Source organism: Halichoerus grypus, chromosome 5 (genome assembly GCF_964656455.1).
Source record: "Halichoerus grypus chromosome 5, mHalGry1.hap1.1, whole genome shotgun sequence".
NCBI lineage: Eukaryota > Metazoa > Chordata > Mammalia > Carnivora > Phocidae > Halichoerus > Halichoerus grypus.
Genome location: NC_135716.1, coordinates 41,252,543 through 41,276,282, shown reverse-complemented (window position 1 = coordinate 41,276,282; position 23,740 = coordinate 41,252,543). Strand labels below are relative to the sequence as shown.

Here is a 23,740-nt window from a genome sequence, read left to right as displayed (position 1 = left end):
TGCTGCCACCAGGTCTAAATCACCATCATCTCTTAACAAGATTATTGCAATAATCTCATAACTCACATCCTTGCTCCCACCCCATGTTCCACCATTTTGTTTCATCACAGCAATTCAGATCATGTCTTTCGTCAGCTTAAATCCCAGTGGTTTTCCATCTCCCTCAGAGTCAAAGCTAGAGCTCTCAAGGCCATCTTCAGTGCCCTCTAACATCTGAATTGCCCCACCACCATCACCTCTTTGATCTCATTTCTTACTACTCTTCTCCACAACAGCCTCTGGCTGCTTCTCAAACATGTCACAACACTCCTTCATCTATCTCAAGGCCTTTGCACCTGAGGTTCCGTCTGGAACATTTTTCCAAGAGAATGTCACGGTTCTCAACCCCTCACTTTTTTCAGGTCTCTGCATAAATCGACCCCATATAAATAGCAATCCGCAGACCCACTTTAATATCTCTCCCTTATTCTACTTATTTTTCTTCACAGCACTTCTCATCATGTGCTGTATTACATGTGTATTGTTCTCTGTGTGCTAGGATGAAAGCACCAGGGCAGAGACTGCCTGTTTCATTCATTCATATTACCTTGACTGCCACAACCCGTAGGACAATGCCCTAGATGTGACAGCTACTCAATAAATATTTGTGGAATGACAAATGAATATAATCCATTTAATCAAAATTAAAGAAGGCAAGAGTTTCAATAAGGAAGTGTTCACCAGTATCTAATGTGAAAAAAAGCCAAGATAAAGACTGAAGAGTGCACTGCATTTACCAATTTGGAAGTCACTGGGATAGAGGCCTTGAGTGCTGGGGGAGGGGGGTCACAGCTTTGGGTTGACATTGACTGAGGAGAAGGAAAGGAAGACATCAAGAAGAGAACTCTCTTCTGGGAATGGACAGTAGTGATGATTGCACAACACTGTGAATGTACAAGTGGTAATTCTTTCCGCCGCGTCTTATTTTTTAAATGTGGCATAAAGCAAAACTTATACTATTTTTTTAAAAAGATTTTATTTATTTATTTGACAGAGAGACACAGCGAGAGAGGGAACACAAGCAAGGGGAGTGGGAGAGGGAGAAGCAAGCTTCCCGTGGAGCAGGGAGCCTGATGTGGGGCTTTATCCCAGGACCCTGGGATCATGACTGAGCCGAAGGCAGACGCTTAATGACTGAACCACCCAGGCACCCCAACTTACACTATTTTTTAAACTTTCATATTATCAGCTCATCCAATTAAATGATTATTCAGCCCACAAGTATTTACAATTGAATGCCACCAACTATTATTATTAAAATGCTTTTCTTCAGTGATACTCCAGGGATACACGCTTGGGTCGGCTTCCCTGGAAAACACGCAGAAGCAGACCTTCTTGCAGGGAATTTGTTGGGAAGTGCTATTTGGAACAACATCTTTGAGAGAGTGAGGGAAGCATGACTGAACGGCGAGAAGAGCTGCTCCCCAAGTGAAGCCACAGCAAAGGCCTCAGTTGAAGAGCTCTGGAGCTTGGCCTTTCCGTCCTGCATCAACAAAGCTCTGGATTCAGCTACTCCGGGGAGGGAGCAAACTTGGGTGAGGCAGCTCTTTCCAGCCCAGGGCTATACTTAGGTAGGGATTTGGCTAGGAGTGGTGGCAGAGAGCCAGGGAAATGAGTAATTCGGAAATCCAGACAGCACGCTCTAGCATCCTCTACGATTTTAGATAAACAATAAAGTTACTAGTCCCTATCATTGTATTTTTTTAAGGATTTCACACCTGAGAATAATATCACAGATACTGAAAGTAGTTTTACATGTAAAGCCTCATAGATGAGGCCTATACATAGGGCCAAGAAACACCATTTTTGCTTATTTTCAGCTGAGTACTTCCTCACTGACAAATTTGGTCCAGACTGCCTGTTCATGAGTCCTAGATGTATAATTGCCCAGGTATGGCACTAGAAATCTGAAGAGCTCAGATCTGTTGATATATAATTGAGTCTTTATTCAAGACCTCAAGATAATATTCAGTCTAAAAGAAATTTTCCCAAATGGAAGAAGCTGATTATAGAAGCCCCAACTGGAGACTGAGTAAGTCCTTTCTCTTTGTAGGCTTCAGCTTTCTAAAGCTTACTTTGTACATTAAAACTTTCTTTTTATGTCAGAAATTATTACAGACAACCCTTGACATGATGGTAGCCGAAACTTTCCTTATTCAGAGTGCAAACAATGTCTGGTGAGCATAGATTTATAGACTCCTTGTCAGTCCCCCATGAGTCTGAGGTCCCAGATTACAAACTGGTGTTCTGAAGCGTCCCATGTCCCATTGTCCTTCGTCTCCTGTCCCAACCTGCTGATCATTCTCACTCACACTGCCCTGCAGCAACTATTACACTCAGCATCTTCAGCCTCTGCAGTCCTAGTCTCTGACTCCCTTTCTCCCTTGCGCTCTAGTTGAAACCGATCTCACACATCTAAGTCTAATATTCCTACGAAGATTAGATTTCCCAAAGACAGGGACTAGGGATTTTACCTTTTTATATTCCTTATGAAAATTCCTTAATGGGTATTTAATAAAGTGCATTAATTATGGAATACTAATAAATAATTATATGATGATAGAATTACGTCTTTAATGTTTCAACATTGAAGAACGCATACAAAAAATTAAACAACTCAAGTTTTGACTGTATCAAAACTATGATACATTTTGCAACAAAACATAATTTAAATAATTCTATTAATTTTCAAAAATTACATTTAATTACTATGTTAACTTTTTTAAAGGGGGGGCAAGGGAATGTCATGAAATAATCTTTCCTTATATAGCAGTACTTTGATTGGTTATATTCTGAAAAAAGAATGAGACATTTTCTCTGATTCTTTCAAGAAAAGGATCTGTAAGATTTAAATGATCTCCAGAAAAATGCTTCCATTGCTTCAGCTGTGACATGGAGAGAGGTTTCAGAGAGTTAGACTTCTGATGATGTGGACCAAGCTGACAATTTCTAGAGATAGGGAATTTTTCCAGTGAACCACCTGTAATAAGTAAAACAATGAGAAAATCCTTAGGCCAATCAATACCTTACTATAAACAGTACTTTTTTTATTTTATCACATAATGAGTTTATATAATTTATTACATTTTGGTCTCTGACTTCAAGGAACTTGTGGTCTAGTGAGAGATACATTAAACAAATAATCATCCAAACAGATGTATTATAGGTCCACAATCCCTTATCTAAAACCTTTTGGGACGGATATGTTTCCCAATTCAGAATATAATTGGAACAATCTGGGACAGCACTCCATAATCAAACTCATTAATATTCTGCAGCAAGTCATATGAATAGTCATGAAATGGGTTTTTTTAATGAATACTGATAAATTCACATCGATTTAGGTAAGGTTTTTGCCACCAAATAAATCTGTTGCAAATTTATGAAGAAAAAAACAACTTTTGGTCTTTCAATCTTTCTAGATTTCAAAATTGAAGACAAGGGACTATGAGTTGTATTACAAATATTGGTAAGGGCACAGAATTAAGATACAGGGAACTCAGCACATATAACAAGAAAAGCTGACTTGTTTTATTAAGATCTGAAGGATGAGAAGGCAAGAACCAGATGGGGAAAGGAGGTAAAGCATTTCAAGAGAAGGACCTACAAAGGCTATGAAAGTGAAGGGACTCTGGTACGGTCAAGGAACTGACAGGAGCCCAATGCAACTAGAGCTTAGACAGCAAAGATGAAATTCAGTAATGCAGGCTGAAGTGTGCATTCAAAGGCTGGATAATGCAAAACACCATGAGCAAATCATGAATGGCAGAGGCTAGCAGTTATTCACTAAATCCCCATCTCTTTCCTCCAGGGCACTTAACCACATTTCCCAGTCTCCCTTACAGTTAGATGCAACCACTGAGTCTGGTCTATGGAATGTGGATAGACAAGCTCTGTGTCACTTCTAGGTCTGGCCTAGAAAAATCTCCCACACCACGTGGTTTTCTACCTTTTCTCTTCTCTCACCTGCTGGCTGGGAGATGCAGGGATCCCAGCAGGGAACTCTAAGGCCTAAGGGGATGGTAGAACCCAAAGTGGAAGAACTCTGGAAGACCAAATCACCTTAGTGAAGGCTGTGCACTATGTGACTATTATGTGCCCTGCTACAGGAGAAATATACTTCTACTGTGGTAGGCCACTGTGCTTTTGAGTTTCCTGTTATAGCACTTAACCCTACCTTAACTAACCACTTTGAAGATTTTAGTCTCTATACTTAAGAGCAATGGAAGCTCTTCAAAGGGTTTTTTGGAACATTTTACTTATGGGAAATTTCAAATATATAAAAGTTAGCAAGATAGACATGAAGAACCTACAGGTTATTATGTACCCCATCTTCAGGAACTATCAACTAATAGCCAATTTTGTTTTATTTAGACTCTGCTTTCTCTACTTCCATATTATTATGAAATAAATATGCAGTATATATCAGCTGTACATATTTCACTTTGCATTTCTAAAAGATAAAGACTTCTTTTTAAATTTTATCACACTTAAAAAAACTGTCTTTCCTTAATATCTAAGTCATGTCAATGTGCAAAATCATTGATCTTAAGAGATGATGACATTACTTTAAGAATCTAGAAGACAGGAGGATAATACCTTCAAAGTACTGACAAAACAAAAACAAAATACCCTATTGACTAGAATTGTACACCTAGCAAAGCCAGCATTTGAGAGCGAGAAAAAGCAAATACACTTGGAAAAGTCAAAGATTGAGAGTGAATGACTAGTAGGCCTTTGTTGGAAAAAACAACATGAAGAGACAGAAGTGAATCAAAGTATGTCATTAATTACAATAAATGTAAACAGAATAAATGCTCTGGTTAAAACATGAGACTGGAAAAAAGAAAGCCCATCTTTATGCTATTAACAAGAGAATAACTAAAACATAAGGCCACAGACATACTTAAGGCAAAAGAAGGGGAAAAAATACACCAGACAAATACCATAAAGAAAGCCAGTGTAATATATAAAGTTAAGATAAATGAAAGCAAAAGGTATTAAGAATAAAGAAATCACTACCTATTAATAAAATAAACCATAATAAAAAACTTAACAAAGAAAATACAAAATACAAAATATACAGAGCAAATATTTATAGATTAACAAGAAACTTTGATAAATCCACTGTCATATTGTAAGATTTTAACATATTTCTTTCAATAACAGATATATCTAACAATAAATTAGGTTATGAATAGAAAAATGGGCAAATGATATGAACAGATGGTTCATATAAAGGAAGGCTCTTAAATATAGGAAAAAATGCTCAACTTCACTCATAGTAAGAGGAAAGCAAATTAAAACTAGACCAATATATCATTTTTTTACTATCAGAGAGAAAAATTCAAACATTTGATAATGTACTCAACTGGCAAAACTGTGGAGAAAGAGCCATTTTAGTCTGTTGTTGGTGAGGTATAAAGGATACAACCCCCAGTGGAGGGCACTAGATGAGCACTGGGTGTTGTATGTAAGTCATGAGTCACTAAATTCTACTCCTAAAACCAGTATTACACTATACGTTAACTACTAGAATATAAATAAAAAATTGATACCAAAAAAATAATAATAAAATAAAAGGATACAACCCTCAATGGGGGGCATTTGGAGAGTAATGTAGAAGGGTTTTTACCATATACATTTTATGAATAGTTGAACCACGTAAATATATTAGCAATTTATAAGTTAAAATAGTAAATTTTTAAATTTATAAAATAAGAGGGGCGCCTGAGTGGCTCAGTCGTTAAGCGTCTGCCTTCGGCTCAGGTCATGATCTCAGGGTCCTGGGATCGAGCCCCACATCGGGCTCCCTGCTCGGTGGGAGGCCTACTTCTGCCTCTCCCACTCCCCCTGCTTGTGTTCCTGCTCTCTCTCTCTTTCTCGCAAATAAATAAATAAAATCTTAAAAAAAATTTATAAAATAAGAAAAATTGATTTGGTATCAGAAAATTTGACTAATATGGCATAACTCTAAGTAATTGAGAGAATACACATGGTTTTCATGAACAACAGAAACATTTATGGGGTGCCTAGGTGGCTCAGTCAGTTAAACATCTGACTTGATTTCAGCTTAGGTCATGATCTCACAGTCGTGAGAAGGCTCCTCACTCAGCATGGAGTCTGCCTGAGAATCTCTCCCTGTCCCCGTGCCCTTTCTGGCCCCCACACTTGCTCTCTCTCTCTAAAATAAATAAAATCTTAAAAAAAAAAAAATTTACAAAGTGACCACATACCATGTCTCTACAGTTACCATATTTCTGACTACTCCGAAGTAGCTAGAACACAATAACAAAAACTAAAATACATTTAAAACATACTTTTAAGTAATGCATGAGTCAAAGAAGAAATCATAATGGAAAATACAAAACATTTAGAACTGCATATCAAAGTTATGAGATTCAACTTAGAGGAAAATGTACAGCCTTAAATACCCATTGTAGAAAAGAAGACTGAAAATCATCAAGCTAAGCATTCAAGTTGAAAAATAAGAAAAAGTACATTAGAGTAAATACAAGGAAAAGTGAAAAGAAAATAAGAGCAAAAATTATTAAAATAGAAAAAGCATATGAGAGAGAATCAAATGTTGACTTATACAAAATATAAATTCTTCCACATCAGTCTTATCCAGTCTACCTTCTTAAACCTTTTCTTTTAAGATTTTATTTATTTATCTGAGAGAGACAGACAGAGAGCGCATGAGCGGAGAGGAAGAAGCAGACCCCTTGCTGAGCAGGAAGCCTGACACAGAGCTTGATCCCAGAACCCTGGGATCATGACCTGAGCTGAAGGTAGATGATTAACCCACTGAGCCACCCAGGCGCCCCCTTCTTAAACCTTTTCAACACAATTTACCAAGTGACTTCCAACTACTGGTCACTACTTGCTCAAATCCTACTCCTGATCCAGTTCCTATCTGAACATTATCAACTCTGGAGGGCTGACGTTCTCAGCTTCACTTGACACTAGGAGTTTGTCAAGTACTGAGAAGTTCCATGCTAACTGCCTCGGAAAGGATGACCCCATTATGGACGAGTTCTACACAGAAAAAACACACAGGAGGATTATTCTGTCAAGTGAAATAGAAATAAAGATTAAAAACAATTTTGTAATTCCAAAGTCAATATACCAGGTTTTGAAAGATTTTTTTTTTTTTAAGATTTTATTTATTTATTTGACAGAGAGACAACAGCAAGAGAGGTAACACAAGCGGGGGGGGGGGGGGGAGAAGCAGGCTTCCCGCCAAGCAGGAAGCCCCATGTGGGGCTCAATCCCAGGACCCTGGGATCATGACCTGAGCCAAAGGCAGACGCTTAATGACTGAGCCACCCACGCGCCCCCTATTGAAAGATTTTCCTAAACAAGTAAAATTGTTCACAACTAATTCAGAAGAAGCTAAATTGAGAGAACTAATAAGGTTCTACTTAATATTTTCTCAAATACCCATCTGGCAGGTGCCCTATGACCTGAGGAAAAAAAAAACGAACAAATGCAAATGATAAATTTTTTAGTTACTCTGTATTTAAATGTTTTCAATTGCTAAAGAGAAACAAATTAACTTTACCATCATAACAATTAAAATACAACTAACCTGTACCATCTTTGTCTCTTGTACATTCACAGTCAAGCAGGTCATGAGTAACACAATGTGAACTTTCATGTAACGTGAACAAATTTTTTAGCTCCTCTACTGAAAACTGGATATGTTCAGATGTCTTGGTTAGGTCTACGACTGCCCCAGAAAGATCTTGCTTACTGATCTGTCTTTGATAAATCTTTTCTTCTATTGTACCTAAAGAGAAAACATTGATTCCATTTCCTTCAGATCTTTAAGTCTGTTATTTTTTTAGGGTAAAACATGTTTATTAACATACTAGTTAACAAAATAACAATATTCCTGATATCAAAGCACAGATTAAACAAAAAAATTTTTTTTGATTATTCAAAGAGACTCAATTTTTTTTCACACTGAAGGGTTATTATTACCTGTGGTTAGGAGCCTGTAAATATGTACAGGATGTTTCTGACCATCTCTCCATACTCTAGACATTGCCTATAGGAAATAAATGAGAATTCAGAGAATACAGTAGGAACCAATAACCCTGCCCACATAAGCAATATGCATTAATGTGCTTAAGATTAGGAATTCTAGATTTTACTTATAGCTTCAGAAAACAAAGCCCAGGCATCCCCAAGCATTCCCCACCTCATATTTTTTTTAGAACTGCATATCAAAGATAAAGGGATAAAGAAAGGGATGGATGAACACTCACTGTCCTACTGTAAAATAGTTACAGGGGTGTCACACGACAGTGAGAGGATCTACCTGCAGCAAAGAACAGGACCGCAAGTTTGGACAGCAAGAACGCAAAGAAGCAAGTATAGCATGGGCATGGAGGGTTTCTTCCCAGTCCAAGTAGTTAATGACTTAATCCTAAGGAATGCTTAGGATACCTAATCAGTTCAAGCTATAGGTAAATTCCTGTGGTTTCACAATTTAATCAGTGATAGTGTAGAGAGCTGGTGTTCAAACCCCACACATTCTAATGAAAAGTCTTACTTTCAACCAGCTCCTGGGAGATAAAACTCTAAGCCCCTGTAATATTCTGCCTGATAACAGCATCTTAGTTTACCTGAGGCCTTGGACCACAGAAGACAGTTTTTGCTAACAATGTGATTGAGGTGGGGGGCTTGGGACAGTTTGACCTGGGGAGGGGTTGGAGACTGAGCAACTTAGGTCAGTCACACTGGTACTCTGACCCCCAACAAAATCTCCAGACACCAAGACTTGGGCAAACTTCTCTGGATGGTAATACTTCAACAGGTGTTGTCACTCATCAATGCTGGCAGAATTAAGTATTGTCCGTACAACTTCAGTGGATGAGGACAACTGGAAGCTTGTGCCTTGTCTCTCCTGAACTCTCCATGTGCCTTTTACCTTTACTGACTTTAGTCAGTATCCTTTCACTGTAATAAACCATAACTACGAGGATAGCTGTTTTTCTTAGTTCTGTGAGTCTTTCTAGTAATCACTGAACCTGAGGGTTGTCTTCGGGTCCCCCAACACAGACACCAAATGAGGAGCAAATCTGTAGGTAGAAATCTGAAAGTACATGACGACGATGGACTGTATTCTGAAGAAAACCAAAAGCTGTTTCTGAAATATTTTCCTACACCAGCTAACTTAATATCTTTACTATACCCTGCATAAACACTGATAATAGCATCTCCAACACTTCATTGTCTTTTCCTGGTAGTCAGGAGCATCCCAAAGGCCCATCTGTGCAGTAAAGTACACACTAGAGATACACAGGTTTGGGTCTGAATCCTGGCTCTGCCTCTTATAAGCTATGTGGCCCAGAACAAGCTTCCATCTCCTCATCTGTAAAATAGGGCTAATAATATCCACACTTTCAGGACTCTGGTAAAGATTAAATAGATGTAAAGCACTTAGCAGAGCGCCTGAAAGAAAGTAAGGCCTTACCATGCAGCAGTTACTAGACATCACTTCATCCTCATACCCCCAGCAGGTACAGGATCCCCAGTGTGCATTCTGTACTGTTTATTTAATGTATAAATTGTCATACCTGGATATCAGTGGCTGGATTCCAATCAATGTCATAGAGAATTAAATGAGATCCTCCAATAAGGTTAAGTCCCACACCACCAGCTTTTGAACTTAACAAAAAAATAAAATCAGAAGAGTATTTACTATTGAAGCAATCAACAATTTGCTGTCTTTGAGAGATTGGTGTTTGTCCATCAAGTCTTGTATAAGTATATCCATGACGCTTGCATACTTCTTGTAGAATATTCAAGGTTTGTGTGTAGTTGGATACCAACACCACCCTGGCAATCAAAAAGAAAGTCTTTATATACAATTTTAAAGCAATATTATATTTTTTTAACTGAAAGAAAACACTACAGTGATACTATCAGTGATGTTTATAGAACATGCAGTGATGACCTTGTACAATTAAAACAAAGGTTCTCCTTCAAATTCAATTTTTAAATCAACATCTAAGAGATTTCCAGCTTTAAGATAGTGGAGTAAGGGGCGCCTGGGTGGCTCAGTTGGTTAAGCGACTGCCTTCGGCTCAGGTCATGATCCTGGAGTGCCAGGATCGAGTCCCACGTCGGGCTCCCTGCTCAGCAGGGAGTCTGCTTCTCTCTCTGACCCTCCCCCCTCTCATGCTCTCTCTCTCTATCTCATTCTCTCTCTCAAATAAATAAATAAAATATTTAAAAAAAAAAAAAAAAGATAGTGGAGTAAGGACCTTTCTCCTTTCTTCACCTCTCTGAAACCACCCTAAAAACAGCAGAATTGAGAAAGAGACATAACTCTGCCTTTGATAAAACAGATAATTATATGTGAAAACAGAGAGTAATGGAATGGTGACCTGCTTAGGGAGTACAGAAAATGTAAAACCCAAGTGCCCAAAGAGGGAGACTCTAATAAAAAAACAAGTACAAGTTTATTCACATCACAGAATCTTAAGACACATCAGAAGGAAGGAGTTTAGACTGCCCCTATTATAAGAGCACTCATAAACAGAACCCAAACTCTACTCCCATGTAACCAGCTGACTGTTCTTTCTCAACTAGGGTGTTTATAATTCGGAGAAAGTAAACCAGAGAAAACTGAGACCAGGGGACTCTAGAAGGCAAGGATATAGTAACAGATCAAAATGAACATTCACATACTGGATGGTAAGAGCCCAGTTCCCTTTTACTACAAACTCCCAGAACACCCATAGCCTGGCATCCCTCTCACATCCCACCCCCAAAAAGATAGTATTGGAAGATTCATCTCTGGGATGATTTAAATGACCCCAGAGAAAAGGTCCAGCCAGCTCACTGCCTAATTACCCAGTGAGGGCCACCAGTCAACCAGCCTTGCCTTGATACACGGAGTGTTCAATTAATGTTTTACTGCACCACTCTTAAATATGAATGGACACCAAGGATCACCATCTATTTGAGGTGAGGCTCCAAGATGAACAATAGAAACCAAAACAAATAAACAGAAAAGAAGAAACCTGTATAAAGCAGAGCAATGGAGGAAAGAGGAAACAATTTTAAGAAAATAATTAATATCCTCAAGTAAGAAATGGCACTCACAAGAAGAGGAGGCAATAAAAAAGAACAATCAGAGAGAGGGAGGGTCAGAGAGAGAAGCAGACTCCCTGCTGAGCAGGGAGCCTGACGTGGGACTCGATCCCGGCACTCCAGGATCATGACCTGAGCCGAAGGCAGTCGCTTAACCAACTGAGCCACCCAGAATAAGAAAATCAAGAATAAGAAAATATCTCAGAAATTATAAATGACAACCAAAATTAAAAAAAAAATTTAAGATTTTATTTATTTATTTGATAGAGAGAGACACAGCGAGAGAGGAACACAAGCAGGGGAGTGGGGGAGTGAGAAGCAGGCTTCCCACGGAGTAAGGAGCCTGATGCAGGGCTCAATCCCAGGACCCTGGGATCATGACCAAAGCTGAAGGCAGACGCTTAATGACTGAGCCACCCAGGCGCCCCCCCAAAATAAAAATTTAACAGGAAAATTGGAACATAATAATAAGAGAGTATACCAGGAAATAGATGAAAAAAAGAAAAAGTGATGGGGAACATGGGTGGCTCGGTCAGTTACATGTCTGTCTTCGGCTCAGGTCATGATCTCAGGGTCCTGAGACTGAGCCCCGTGCTGGACTCCCTGCTCAGCTTCTCCCTGCCCCTTCTGCTCGTGCTCTCCCTCTCTCTCTCAAATAAATAAATAAAATCTTAAAAAAAAAAAAAAGTGATGACCATTAGGAGAGAAAAGGTAAAAGAATTAGAGAATCAGTCAACGAGGTTCAATATCGGACTGACAAAAATTCCAAAGAAAACAAAAGAAATTATTTTGAGAGAAAGATAGAATATTTCCCAGACATGAAGTCTTCAGATTGAAAGGACCTACTAAAGTGCCCAGCTCAATAAATGAAAAATGATCCATATTAAGGCACATCCCCCCACCCCTCTGCCTTTAAAAACCTTCTGCTAATTAAGCTCAGCAGAGCTCTCCTCTACTTTCTTTCTAGATGGGATGCTGCCTGATTCATGAATAAAGCCAATTAGATCTTCGAACTTACTTGTTTGAATTTTGTTTTTTAACAGTAGGTTGGCGTGGGTGCCTGGGTGGCTCAGTCAATTGAGCATCCAACTCCTGATCTCAGTTCAGATTCTTAATCTCAGGGTCATGAGTTCAAGCCCCACATTGGGCTCCACACTGGGCAAGGAGCCTACTTTAAAAAAATAAATAATAACAGTAGGTTGGCAATTTAGGCTGGGCTCAGCTAGAAGGTTCCTCTGCTAGTTGTGGCTGGGCTGATTCAAGTATCTGCAGTGAGCTGCCTGGTCAACTGGTGACTGGCTGACCTACTCACCAGGCTAGCCAAGGCTTATTCACATGGTGACTAAAAGGTTCCAGGAACCCAAGGGAGGACAAGCCCCGACGTACAAGATCTTTGCAAGTTCCTTTTTGTGCTACATTTGCCAACACTGCATGGTCCAATGCAAGTCATATGGCTGAGCTCAGAGTCACAGTGGGAAATCACTCAAAATTATCTAGCAAAGGAACATGGATACATGGAGGAAAAGAACTTAGACCATTTTTGCAATCTACCACAACTCCTATACTATTATTTCAATCATTTTTCCTTCCCTTTCTTTTCTATTACTGTTACAGAAGGCAGTTAGTTAGGCTTTAACAGGATGCCTGGAGGCCAGCAAAGGGGTGGGGTGGAGGGGTCCATCAAGACCTGTTACCAGGAAAGCCAGTAACCTGGCAGCATTCCACAAACAAAGCCACAAGAAGCCAGATCAAACTAGACAGGCCCAAGACAAAGAAGGTCCGAGACCCTGACCAGGTAAGGGAGAAAAGGTACAAAACCCTATTCCCAAAGAAATCCCCTCTCCAAATGATAAATGTTCCACGTCTCAGATAACAACTGTCAATAAAAGGTAGAAATCCAAACTTCTCCCTTGAGCTCGCCCACTTTCACATCTCCAGAGTGGACTCTCACTTTAAAAAACTCTTCACTTGCACCATTCAACCACTGTGTCTAGTCTGTCCTTGAATTCTTTTCTTGTGACAAGACAGAGAGCCTCCAGTCCCAGGGTGGGCAAGATGGAGGCCTCAGGCCCTGGAGGTCTCCCCAGTTCACCTGGCAACAATAGGGATAAATAACACTATCTAAACATAGTTTTTCTGATACATCTTCACTAGGAATCTCAGACAATCCTCTTTTAGAGGTCTAGAGCACCGCCCCCCCCACATAAGTACATACCACTTTGAAACAAGACTATTATTTTTATGTTCATTAGACTGTCCCCTAAAGCAACTGAAATCTGTAGTCAAGGCAGTCAGGTAGAGTGCAAGGTGCACCCAGCACGAGTCTCCATCCAAGTGATGCATGGGGGCTGGAATGCAGCATAAACTCTGGCTCGCCAAGCCATGAAGCCTAGTGCATGAATGCAACAACCAGAAGGGAAAATAAACGGTTTTAAATTTTGAAGTTTCCTTTTTAAAAATTCCATAAAAGGGTAACCTGGTGGACAAGTCAAGAGTTCTCAGATATGCCTCCACCTAGTTCTAATACATCTTAACCTGCACAAAAACACTGTATGTGCAGAAAAGTTCTTCCTGAAGACTTAACTGTCTGGTTCAAGTTAATGGTAACACAGCAATTACAGTAAAAGCTTAATACTATCCCTGAAACCAAACACTGTCACTTTTAGCTACATATCTTTAAAGGCTTAGAATGCTTGTGCATAGGCAACCCAGCCCTGGAAAGCCTGGCCTCTACACCCAATTGGCCATATGAAAAAAGGGCCACAACTCAACACCTAAAAAGCAGCCCAATTAGAAAATGGCAAAGGACTTGAATAAACATTTCTCCAGTGAAAATATACAAATGGCCAGCAAGTAGATGAAAAGATGCCCAACATCACTCATCAACAGGGAAATGAAAATTCAAACCATAATGAGATACCATCTCACACCCATTAGGAACATGATAATGTTGGTGAGAATGTGGAGAAATTAGAAACCTTGTGCACCGTTGGTGGGAATGTAAAATGGTGTGGCTGCTATGAAAAGCAGTATGGTGGTTCCTCAAGAAATTTTAAAAAGAATTGCCAAGGGCACTTGGGTGGCTCAGTCGTTAAGCGCCTGCGTTCAGCTCAGGTCATGATCCCAGGGTCCTGGGATCGAGCCCCTCATCGGGCTCCCTGTTCAGGTGGGAAGCCTGCTTCTCCCTCTCTCACTCCCCGTGCTTGTGTTCCCTCTCTCACTGTGTCTCTCTCTGTCAAATAAATAAATAAAATCTTTAAAAAAAATAAAAAATAAAATAAAATAATTGCCAAATAAGCCAACCATTCCACTTCTGGGTATATAATCGAAAAGAACTGAAAGCAGGGTCTTTTTTTTTTTTTTTTTTAAGTAGGCTCTACACCCAGTATGTAGCCCAGCACAGGGCTCAAACTCATGACCCTGAGATCAAGACCTGAGCTGAGATCAAGAGTCGAATGCTTAACCAACTGAGCCACCCATGAGCCCCTGAAAGCAGGGTCTTGAAGAGATATTTGTACACCCACGTTCATAGCAGCATTATTCACAATAGCCAAAAGGTGGAAGCAACCCAAGTGCCCATCAACAGATGAATGGATAAACAAAATGTGGAAAAGATATACAATGGAATATTATTCGGCCTTAAAAAGGAAAGAAATTCTGACACATGCTACAACATGGATGAAGCTCGAGGACATTAAGCTAAGTGAAATAAGCCAGTCACAAAAAGACAATATACTGTATGATTCCACTTTTATGAGGTACCTGGAACAGTCAAATTCACAGAGACAGAAAGTAGAAGGGTGGTTGTCAGGAGCTGAGGGGGAGGCAGGAATGGGGGTTGTTATATACTGGGTACAGTTTGTTTTGCAAGATGAAAAGAGTTCTGGAGATTGGTTGCACAACAACGTGAATGAACCTACCACTACTGAACAATACGCTTAGAAATAGTTAAGATGGTCAATTTATGTTGTGTGCATTTTACAATTGTAAAAAGGGTGTTGGGGAGGCGGGGATGTGGATCTCTTCAAATAATGTAAAGCAACAGAACACCCATCCTATGGCACTGATGGAAGTGCCGCTGCTTCTCTCATGGGACAAGGCAGGATACAGTTTTCCTAGGGACCCACAAGCAGTCAAAATGACCCTATCCCAACTCTACCTCTAAATTATGCTTTTCCTCATCATTCCTTTCTCCCCACCACAAGAGGGAAACCTTCCCCTACAGCATTTCAGGGATAAATTTTCACACATATGTTTATATCTTATCTCTTCTCATTTCCTCTAAAACTGTTCACTCATTATTCCTTGTCCAATAACCATCACCTATCTCCTTCTCCTCAGAGAAGAGGACCCTGAAATCATGACCCAAGCCGAAATCAAGAGCCTGCCGCTTAATCAACTGAGCCACCCAGGCGCCCCCACAATCTGCATACACATATTACACATATGAAATATTATCTAATAAAACATTTTAATCAAACTGTATTAAACACTTCATAGAAAGTTTCCTTATTTTAATTCCTTCATTGTTATGAAAAATAAACCTAAAAATATGCACAAGTCAAATGATACTATAAATGCTCCAAAGAGGTTATGCAAGATCCCTTGACAATTAAATGTAATTACTATTTTGCAATCTTTTCTATGTATTTTTGCCTTAATTCACAAAGACGGTTTGATACAGAGATAATTAAGACACAGTCCCTGTACTCTAAGTATGGATATATAAGAGAACTAATGATCATAAAAAATGTGAGAAGAGCTCCATAAGAGGCAGTTACAGGATACAAAGGGGGTACAAAAAGGGGCATCTAACTCAATCTGAGGCCAGGGTCTTCCAAAAGGAGAAAGCATCTGGGCTGTCTGAATGAACAGAAAAAGCTGGCCAGATGAATGAGAAGTGAAGGTCGTGGAGGCATAGGCCCCCGCAACATGTAAAAGCAAACAGTGAGAAGCAGAGCGAGTGACGGTCCTGCAGGTAGTTTGGTATGACTGGACCACATGCTAAGTGTGAAGGAGTGGTGGGAGATGAGCCCAGAAAATGAGGCATTAGCCAGATCGTGAAAAGTCTTGCCAAATGTGCTAAAGATTTTAGAAATTCCTGGAAGACAATGAGGAGTCTCTGAAGGATTTTTAAGGAGAGTGATATGTTCACATTTGTATTTTAGAAATTTAGGGCAATGTTGATATGTAATAAGGCTGAAAATAAGAGGGAAGTAGTTTATAAGAGACCATCATAACCCAAATCATTAATTACAAGAGTCAAAACAAAAGCCTTGGTACCAGAAAGGAGGTGGATTCCAAGATTAAGAAATAACTATCAATAGAATTTAGTGACTGACAATGTTGGGTAAGTGAAGGAGAAAAGTGAGTCTAGTATAACGAGATTTTTGCTTGGATTTGCTGCCATTTATCAAGACGAGGAATGATGAAAAAGGATCAGATTTGCAATGGCAAATGAAGTTGTTAAGGATATCTGCAGCTTAAAGTCTGATATGACATCAAGAGAGATTTAGATGTCCAATAAACAGTAAGAAATGAGGATGTGGGAATGCGAAGGCAGGGTTGGACCAGAGATACAGACTTGGAATCAATACTGTATGTGTGAGAGTTGAAATGAAGAGGAGTAAAGGTAACCAAGGAAGGGTGTTTGGAGCAAGAAGGCTACAGAGAACCCTAAAGAAGGGTCAACATTTGAGGGACTAAAAAAAAAAGAGGATTCTGAAAGAGATTAAGGAAGAAATTAGGTGTTAAATATCAAAAGACATCTCTGGGGTTTTGTGAATATTATGTATTTACTTTAGATTTAGTTTTTCTTAAATAAAGATCATGACCCCAAAGAAGTAGGGAAGAGAGGAAGGAAGGCCATAGTCTAAGCCAAAATTCCATGAGCACTGACAAGCAAGTTTATTAAATTGACCTCTTACTTTTCAGTAGGACGAAGTTCATGAATAACTGCTAAGAGCTTCAACAGCACCTGTAGTTTTCCGGACTCTTCCTCAGCAAACATGAGAGGGTTATAATCAGCAGGGAACACATCTACTAAGCCTTCATATAGACTCCTTTCTTCATTTCCATCCCAAGGTGAGCCGTATTCTTTTTCCTATGCAAAAGGATGACTGTTAACACTGGTTCATGTCTGTTAATTAGGACGGGGGAAAAATGCTAAAATTATGGGGTGGGGGGAGTGAAGATTAATAGCTACCTGAAAAGAATACCAAGCTATTATGTAAATCTTTATAGGTTACTGATTTGGTCATTTTTGAAAAAGGTCACCTGCATCCTACTGAGTTAATTAGAGAGCCTCTGCTGTACCCTAGTGCAGGCGATCTTCACCCTGCAAGGGCGGCACTGCTGCCCATGTGTTCCTTGGGAAGAGGAAGGGGGACAGCAGAGAAATAAGAGAGGAAACCAGGGTGCAAATAGTGATACAACATTTATTCTCTCCAAAACCTGAGATTTCTCATCCGTAAGGCCCCTTTTTCTCTCTTGTCTCCTTCCCTCTATTACTTTTCTTTCCTGATTTGTGGGCTTCTCATAGCACCTCCTAAGTCATACTCAGAATCGATCCTAAGAGTTTACTCAATCTTAACAATTTCTTCTGCCTTAGGAACAACTCTGCCTAAGTTAACAGAGAAATGTATTCTTACTTATATTATTTTTGTTTATATTACCAACAGTTTTTTAGAATAATTTTATTCCAAAGTGATTAGCAGCACCTCTGAAGTTTCTCCTCCAAAAGTGCCTAGCTGACATGTGAATACTTAACCAGAAATACACTTATTAATAACTACATCACTTTTTAGATTAAATTTCTGAGACTGGCTGGTCTCCTCCCTCTCTTCCACATTTACTGGATTGATCACTGTTCTTGAAACTTTGTTCAACCTACTCCACCTGCCTGGAAAGCTTCCTCGTTTTTCTGTCCAATTATCTCAATCCTATAAATACTTAAGGACCCAATGCAAATTCTACCTGATTATTTATAAACCCTTTTTGGGGGGAGGTGGCAGACACTGACTCTTAAACTTTATGGTTACAAAGTACATTTCAGTTTTGGGCGCCTGGGTGGCTCAGTTGGTTAAGCACCTGCCTTCGGCTCAGGTCATGATCCCAGGGTCCTGGGATCAAGCCCCACATCGGGCTCCCTGCTCAGCGGGAGCCTGCTTCTCCCTTTCCCTCTACCTGCCACTCCGCCTGCTTATGCTCTCTCTCTTTCTCTGTCAAATAAATAAATAAATCTTAAAAAAAAACAAAGTACATTTCAGTTTTGACCTTATTTGAGAAGTTAACTGTATACTTTATTATACTTCCCTATGTTTTCATGTGTGTTGTATTCCCTCTTTAATAATTCCAGGAACAGGGGTGCCTGGGTGGCTCAGTCGGTTAAGCGTCAGACTCTTGATTTTGGCTCAGGTCCTGATCTCAGGGTCCTGGGATCAAGCCCCGCCTCAGGCTCCACATTCAGCAGGGAATCTTCTTGGATTATCTCTCTCCCTTTACCAGCCCCCCACCCAGCCCTGCTCACACACAGTCTCTCTCTCTCTTTCAAATAAATAAATCTTTAAAAAAAATAATTCCAGGAACACCTTAAGGGCAGTGACTCTTGAAGTGTAAGATGCTGGGCACAAAGTACTGATTTTAATTTGGCTTATTCCCAAAATATAGCAATAGTTGGGTAAAGTCACTTGATTAAAAATACCTGGAACCCTAAGATATTAATATTACTGGGATATACAAGGGGAAAGAGACAGATGCTGGCTGCTTCAGATTAGGTCTGCTAAAATGCCAACACCTTGGAGAGGTCATCAAAGGACCACAGACAGACCCAGGATCTAGTCCACAACTTTTCATGTTCAGAAACTGAATCTGGTTAAGCTCTAGGCAAATGAGCCATACTAAGTATCAAATTAAGAGACTAAGTCAGAATATAAATTTATTCTCAAAGGAGACCCACCTATTTAAGCCAATTGGTCTATGCATTCTGTCATATGAAACCACGAGGCAAGCCAAATCATTAGCAAAAAGTTGTCTTGTGAATATTAAATCAAAATACAAGGGAGATGGTGATCTTATGGCCTAAGTTCTTAGCCAGGAACACGTAACCAGAATCCCCTGGGGAATCACTTTTTCCAAATCCTCATACTTGGGTCCTACTCTCAGATTCTCAATCAGTCCATATGGGTTGAGGCCTGGACAAACGTAGTTTTTTGTTTGTCTGTTTGTTTTAAGATTTTACTTATTTATTTGACAGAGACAGACACAGCAAGAGAGGGAACACAAGCAGGAGGAGTGGGAGAGGGAGAAGCAGGCCTCCCACCGAGCAGGGAGCCCGATGCGGGGCTCGATCCCAGGACCCCGGGATCACGACCCGAGCCGAAGGCAGACGCTCAACAACTGAGCCACCCAGGCGCCGCAAGGACAAATGTAGTTTTAAAAGCTTTCCAGATTATAATGCGTAAGACCCCTAATTAAGAATCAACTAATAGATAATATCTTTATGCTAGGACAGTCTGATGTATCACCTCCATCACAGGGATTTACCAGTTAGCCCTCTCAGATCAGCTAGTCACAGCACTCACTCTTCTGCCTCTCTGTAGTCAATACGCTTTCATTACCAGCTATACTTTTTTTTGGTTATATTCCACTCACATTTCCTGAAAAGAAACCCATCACCCTGACTGAACTTGGGGGAAAAAAACTAGTTTCAACAGGAATATATTTACAAAAACACGGCTTAAACTTAATGCTTTATACACGTGGAATGCTCATTTCGGGCATTTTCTAGCGATCCTCATTTGCTATGATGTTAGAGGAAAGGCTTTACCAAACAAGTCTCAGATTGTAAATTATGTACCCTCTTTGAAGCTTGTAGTATCCTATGCCTATTACTGGTTAACTGGTGCATTCTGGGCTGCCTTTTAAGGAAGAATTTGGGGCTTCTATTTTTGCTGGGCGTCATGCCCAAAGGGTTTAATTTTTATCACTGTATATAAAATCTGCTTCTTAAAAAGGTGATTAATAAATTGTTATAATCCTACCTACTTAAGAGTTACAGACTTCTCCTATGATAAACCATGTAAATATAACTCATTTAGGATAAACTTGAAGAATTCTGGTAGAACACTCCATTTTCTAAGTATATAACTATTGACCTCAAGCATAATGCAGCACCCACAGGTTTTCTTTCATTTTGTTTGCAAATTATGCTTTTAATATTTAAAGAAAAAATAAAAGAATAAAAGTTGTTTATTTAATAAAGTGTTAAGCATGCGCTGGGGGTAACAGAGTATTAATAGTTACTGTGTAACTTCTATGGCCAGGCATTTTGCTAGGTTCTTTCCATACCATTTCATCAAGTTGCCACAATAACATCCGAAGTTATTATTGTCTCTGCTTTAGAAATAAGAAAAATAAAAGCTCACAGATGTAACTTGACCATGATTAAATCTGTCATTAAAGAACTGGTAAATAGTAGAATGGGGACTAATACCCAGTTCTAACTCCAAAACAGAAAACTCTCACTGAACTCCAAACTGCCTTATGTTTGTTAACTATCCAAATGGTTAGTTCAACTATACAACCATTAAAAATCACACTTGGAGAAGATACCTAATTTGAGAAAATGTTCATGATTTATTTAGTGAAAAAAGTAGATTTTAAAATAGCATAGGGGCGCTTGGGTGGCTCAGTCAGTTAAGCTGCTGCCTTTGGCTCAGGTCATGATCCCAGGGTCCTGGGATCGAGCCTCACACTGGGCTCCTTGTTCAGCAGGGAGCCTGCTTCTCCCCTGCCTGCCGTTCCCCCCTGCTTGTGCTTGCTCTCTGTCAATCTCTCTCTCTCTCTCTTTCTCTCTGTGTCAAAGAAATAAATAAATCTTTAAAATAGTAAGCATAGCATTATTAAAATTAAGTTTCTCGGGGCACCTGGGTGGCTGAGTTGGTTAAGGGACTGCCTTCGGCTCAGCTCATGATCCTGGATCCCAGGATCTAGTCCCACATCAGGCTCCCTGCTCGGCAGGGAGTCTGCTTCTCCCTCTGACCCTACCCCCTCTCATGTGCTCTCACTCTCTCTCTCTCTCTCATGCTCTCTCAAATAAAGAAATAAAATCTTTAAAAAAATAATAATAATAAAATAAATAAATAAAATTAAGTTTCTCTAGAACAAGATTATATATGCATATCTTTGAGCCCCTGTTCCCTCACCAAAAAGTGGGGATAGTAATAACAATACTTATTTCATAGAGTTTTATAAAGAATAAACAATACTAGAAAAGCATTTAGTGTTTGGTACATAAGTCCTTATTAAGTATTGGCTAAGATTATTAATACTAAAATATGGGGTTTTTTCTGGCTAGAAAGCTTTATTTCTTTATAATAAATTCTTAAAGTATTGCCAGGCCACAAAACATAAAATTTTAAGGCTTTGATATATATTGCGAACCTTCTTTCAGTTGTACCAATTTATATTCTAACCAGCAGATGACTTTAATTTTCTTCTGATTTTCTGAATTTTATAAATTTCATACAAATTGAATGTATCATGTATTACTTTTATAATGGGAAAAAATTAAATTTTCAATGATAAATTTTATATTTGTCTGCACCAAACAAAACTGACTGGCTATATAAAATAGGGAGAGAAAACACAGCAAAGTATTAGACGAGAGGGGCGCCTGGGTGGCTCAGTCGTTAAGCATCTGCCTTCGGCTCAGGTCATGATCCCAGGGTCCTGGGATCGAGCCCCGCATCGGGCTCCTTGCTCAGCAGGAAGCCTGCTTCTCCCTCTCCCACTCCCCCTGCTTGTGTTCCCTCTCTCGCTGTTTCTCTCTGTCAAATAAATAAATAAAATCTTAAAAAAAAAAAAAAGTATTAGACGAGATACCAAAGGGCATGGGGCAAATTCTAGAAGGCAGTGCCTCACATCCATGTCACCCCTACTTTAGTCCTATGAATATGGACAGTCTCTCAACAAAGGGAAGACTGGATAAGTTGTACAGATGAAACATACAGGAGAGGCTGTAAAGCTTCTGGAAAACCCACAAATGCAGCCCCTGGGACTGGCCCAATCTGCCCGCTTACATTCCCATGACACAGAACCCTTAGCTCACATCCTTGACACGGTCTCACATACTACTTACCTTTATAGAGCTGAACAACAGGCAGGGGTGGTTGCACAGTTTTTTAAGAGCTCCTATACATATTAGATGAGGACTATTTCCCAACAACCCCTGAAGGCAGAACCTGACAGCCTGAGAATTCAACAGCTTTCGATAAAGCTCAACCTGTAGCGCTCTTGGTCGGCAAAAGACTACATTCTCTATTTTAGGTGGAAGATATTTATTTATGACTTCTTGGGTTCTTCTAAGGATAAAGAGTCCAGTGAGGCAAGTAAGTTCAGCTGCTCTTTTCTCTCCTAATTCCTTTTCTTCCTATGGAAAAATCGCAAACTTAAAAGTGTTATAAACAAAGAATACTTGTAACTAAAAAGGAATATTAAACATCTTATAATAATAAACCATTTACTAATTATGTCCCCTCAGATTTTTTTTTTTTTTTTACAGAATAAATGCAGTATGAGTTTGGGATAGAAAAACCAACCACCATCTCTTTACAGGTTCAGCATAATCATTTAATTAAATGAACCAGTCTCCTAATCCTTGTTTGGCTATTGGCCCATTGAGAGCCATCAGAAATCAACAATCTACAAACTAAATTATTCTAAAAGTAAGCTTTTATGTGAAGACTATCATGGTACATAAGTCTTAAAATCATCAACAAAGAACTAATTCAGCAAATTCTTGGAAGCAAATATTTTGACAAGTTATTGATCCTAAAATTAAACCCACAAGAATTACTGACACAAGGCACAGCTAATTCTTTCAAAATCATTACATATTGTTCATTAGAAATGCTAGTTTCCAATTCGTCTGTTTCCTTTGGTTTGTTTCTAAATTTTCACCACAATACCTTAAGTCAAAATACCATATGAGTGAAATATATGTTTAAATTCTCTTTTGAGTATACATAACTTCACAGTGAAGATTAAAATAAAATCCCATATGTATATATTCATTTCTATATAAATCATAAAAAATTCCCACATGATGTAATGAGTAGCATAAATAAAAATTTAAATTTAATTCTTTGTGAAGTACCTAGTGAAGTACCTACTTATGATTTTTTTAATGTGATATTTCCTAAAATAAAGAATGCAGGAAGAGTTGAAGACTGATGAATCACTAAACTCTACCTCTGAAACTAATAATACATTATATGTTAATTAATTGAATTTAAATTAAAAAATTAAAAATAAATAAAAATATTGGAAAAATAAAAATTTTTAAAAATTAAAATCATAAAAAATTCCCCTCATATTTTAAAACTATTTTTAACTTTTATTACAAAAGAAATAGATTCATTGAAAACAAATAGGTTCACTGAGGAAAAGCAAGAAAATATAGTTATTTAAAATTAAGAAAATTAAAACCTACTTTAATCAACCAGAAACAACCATTGCTGTCATGACTTTATGTCTATCTTCCAAGTCTTTTTTCTTCATGTCAAATATGTAAATGTATTTGACATTTTAT

General features: G+C 38.9%; 1 protein-coding gene across 6 annotated transcripts in view; it reads right to left on the bottom strand.

The window, feature by feature from the left end:
- Positions 1-1,391: 1,391 nt before the first annotated feature.
- Positions 1,392-23,740, bottom strand: part of RAD54B (RAD54 homolog B) — an 86,217-nt gene continuing 63,868 nt past the window's right edge. For all 6 annotated transcript variants that reach the window (XM_036065525.2, XM_036065526.2, XM_078072219.1 and 3 more), the window contains 6 exons: positions 22,289-22,579; positions 17,076-17,251; positions 9,627-9,888; positions 8,026-8,092; positions 7,631-7,831; positions 1,392-3,019 (listed from right to left, as the gene is read on the bottom strand). In XM_036065525.2, the coding sequence (XP_035921418.1) occupies positions 2,802-3,019; positions 7,631-7,831; positions 8,026-8,092; positions 9,627-9,888; positions 17,076-17,251; positions 22,289-22,579 (1,215 nt within the window). In that variant the 3' untranslated portion in view covers positions 1,392-2,801. The remainder of the gene's footprint in view (positions 3,020-7,630; positions 7,832-8,025; positions 8,093-9,626; positions 9,889-17,075; positions 17,252-22,288; positions 22,580-23,740) is intronic.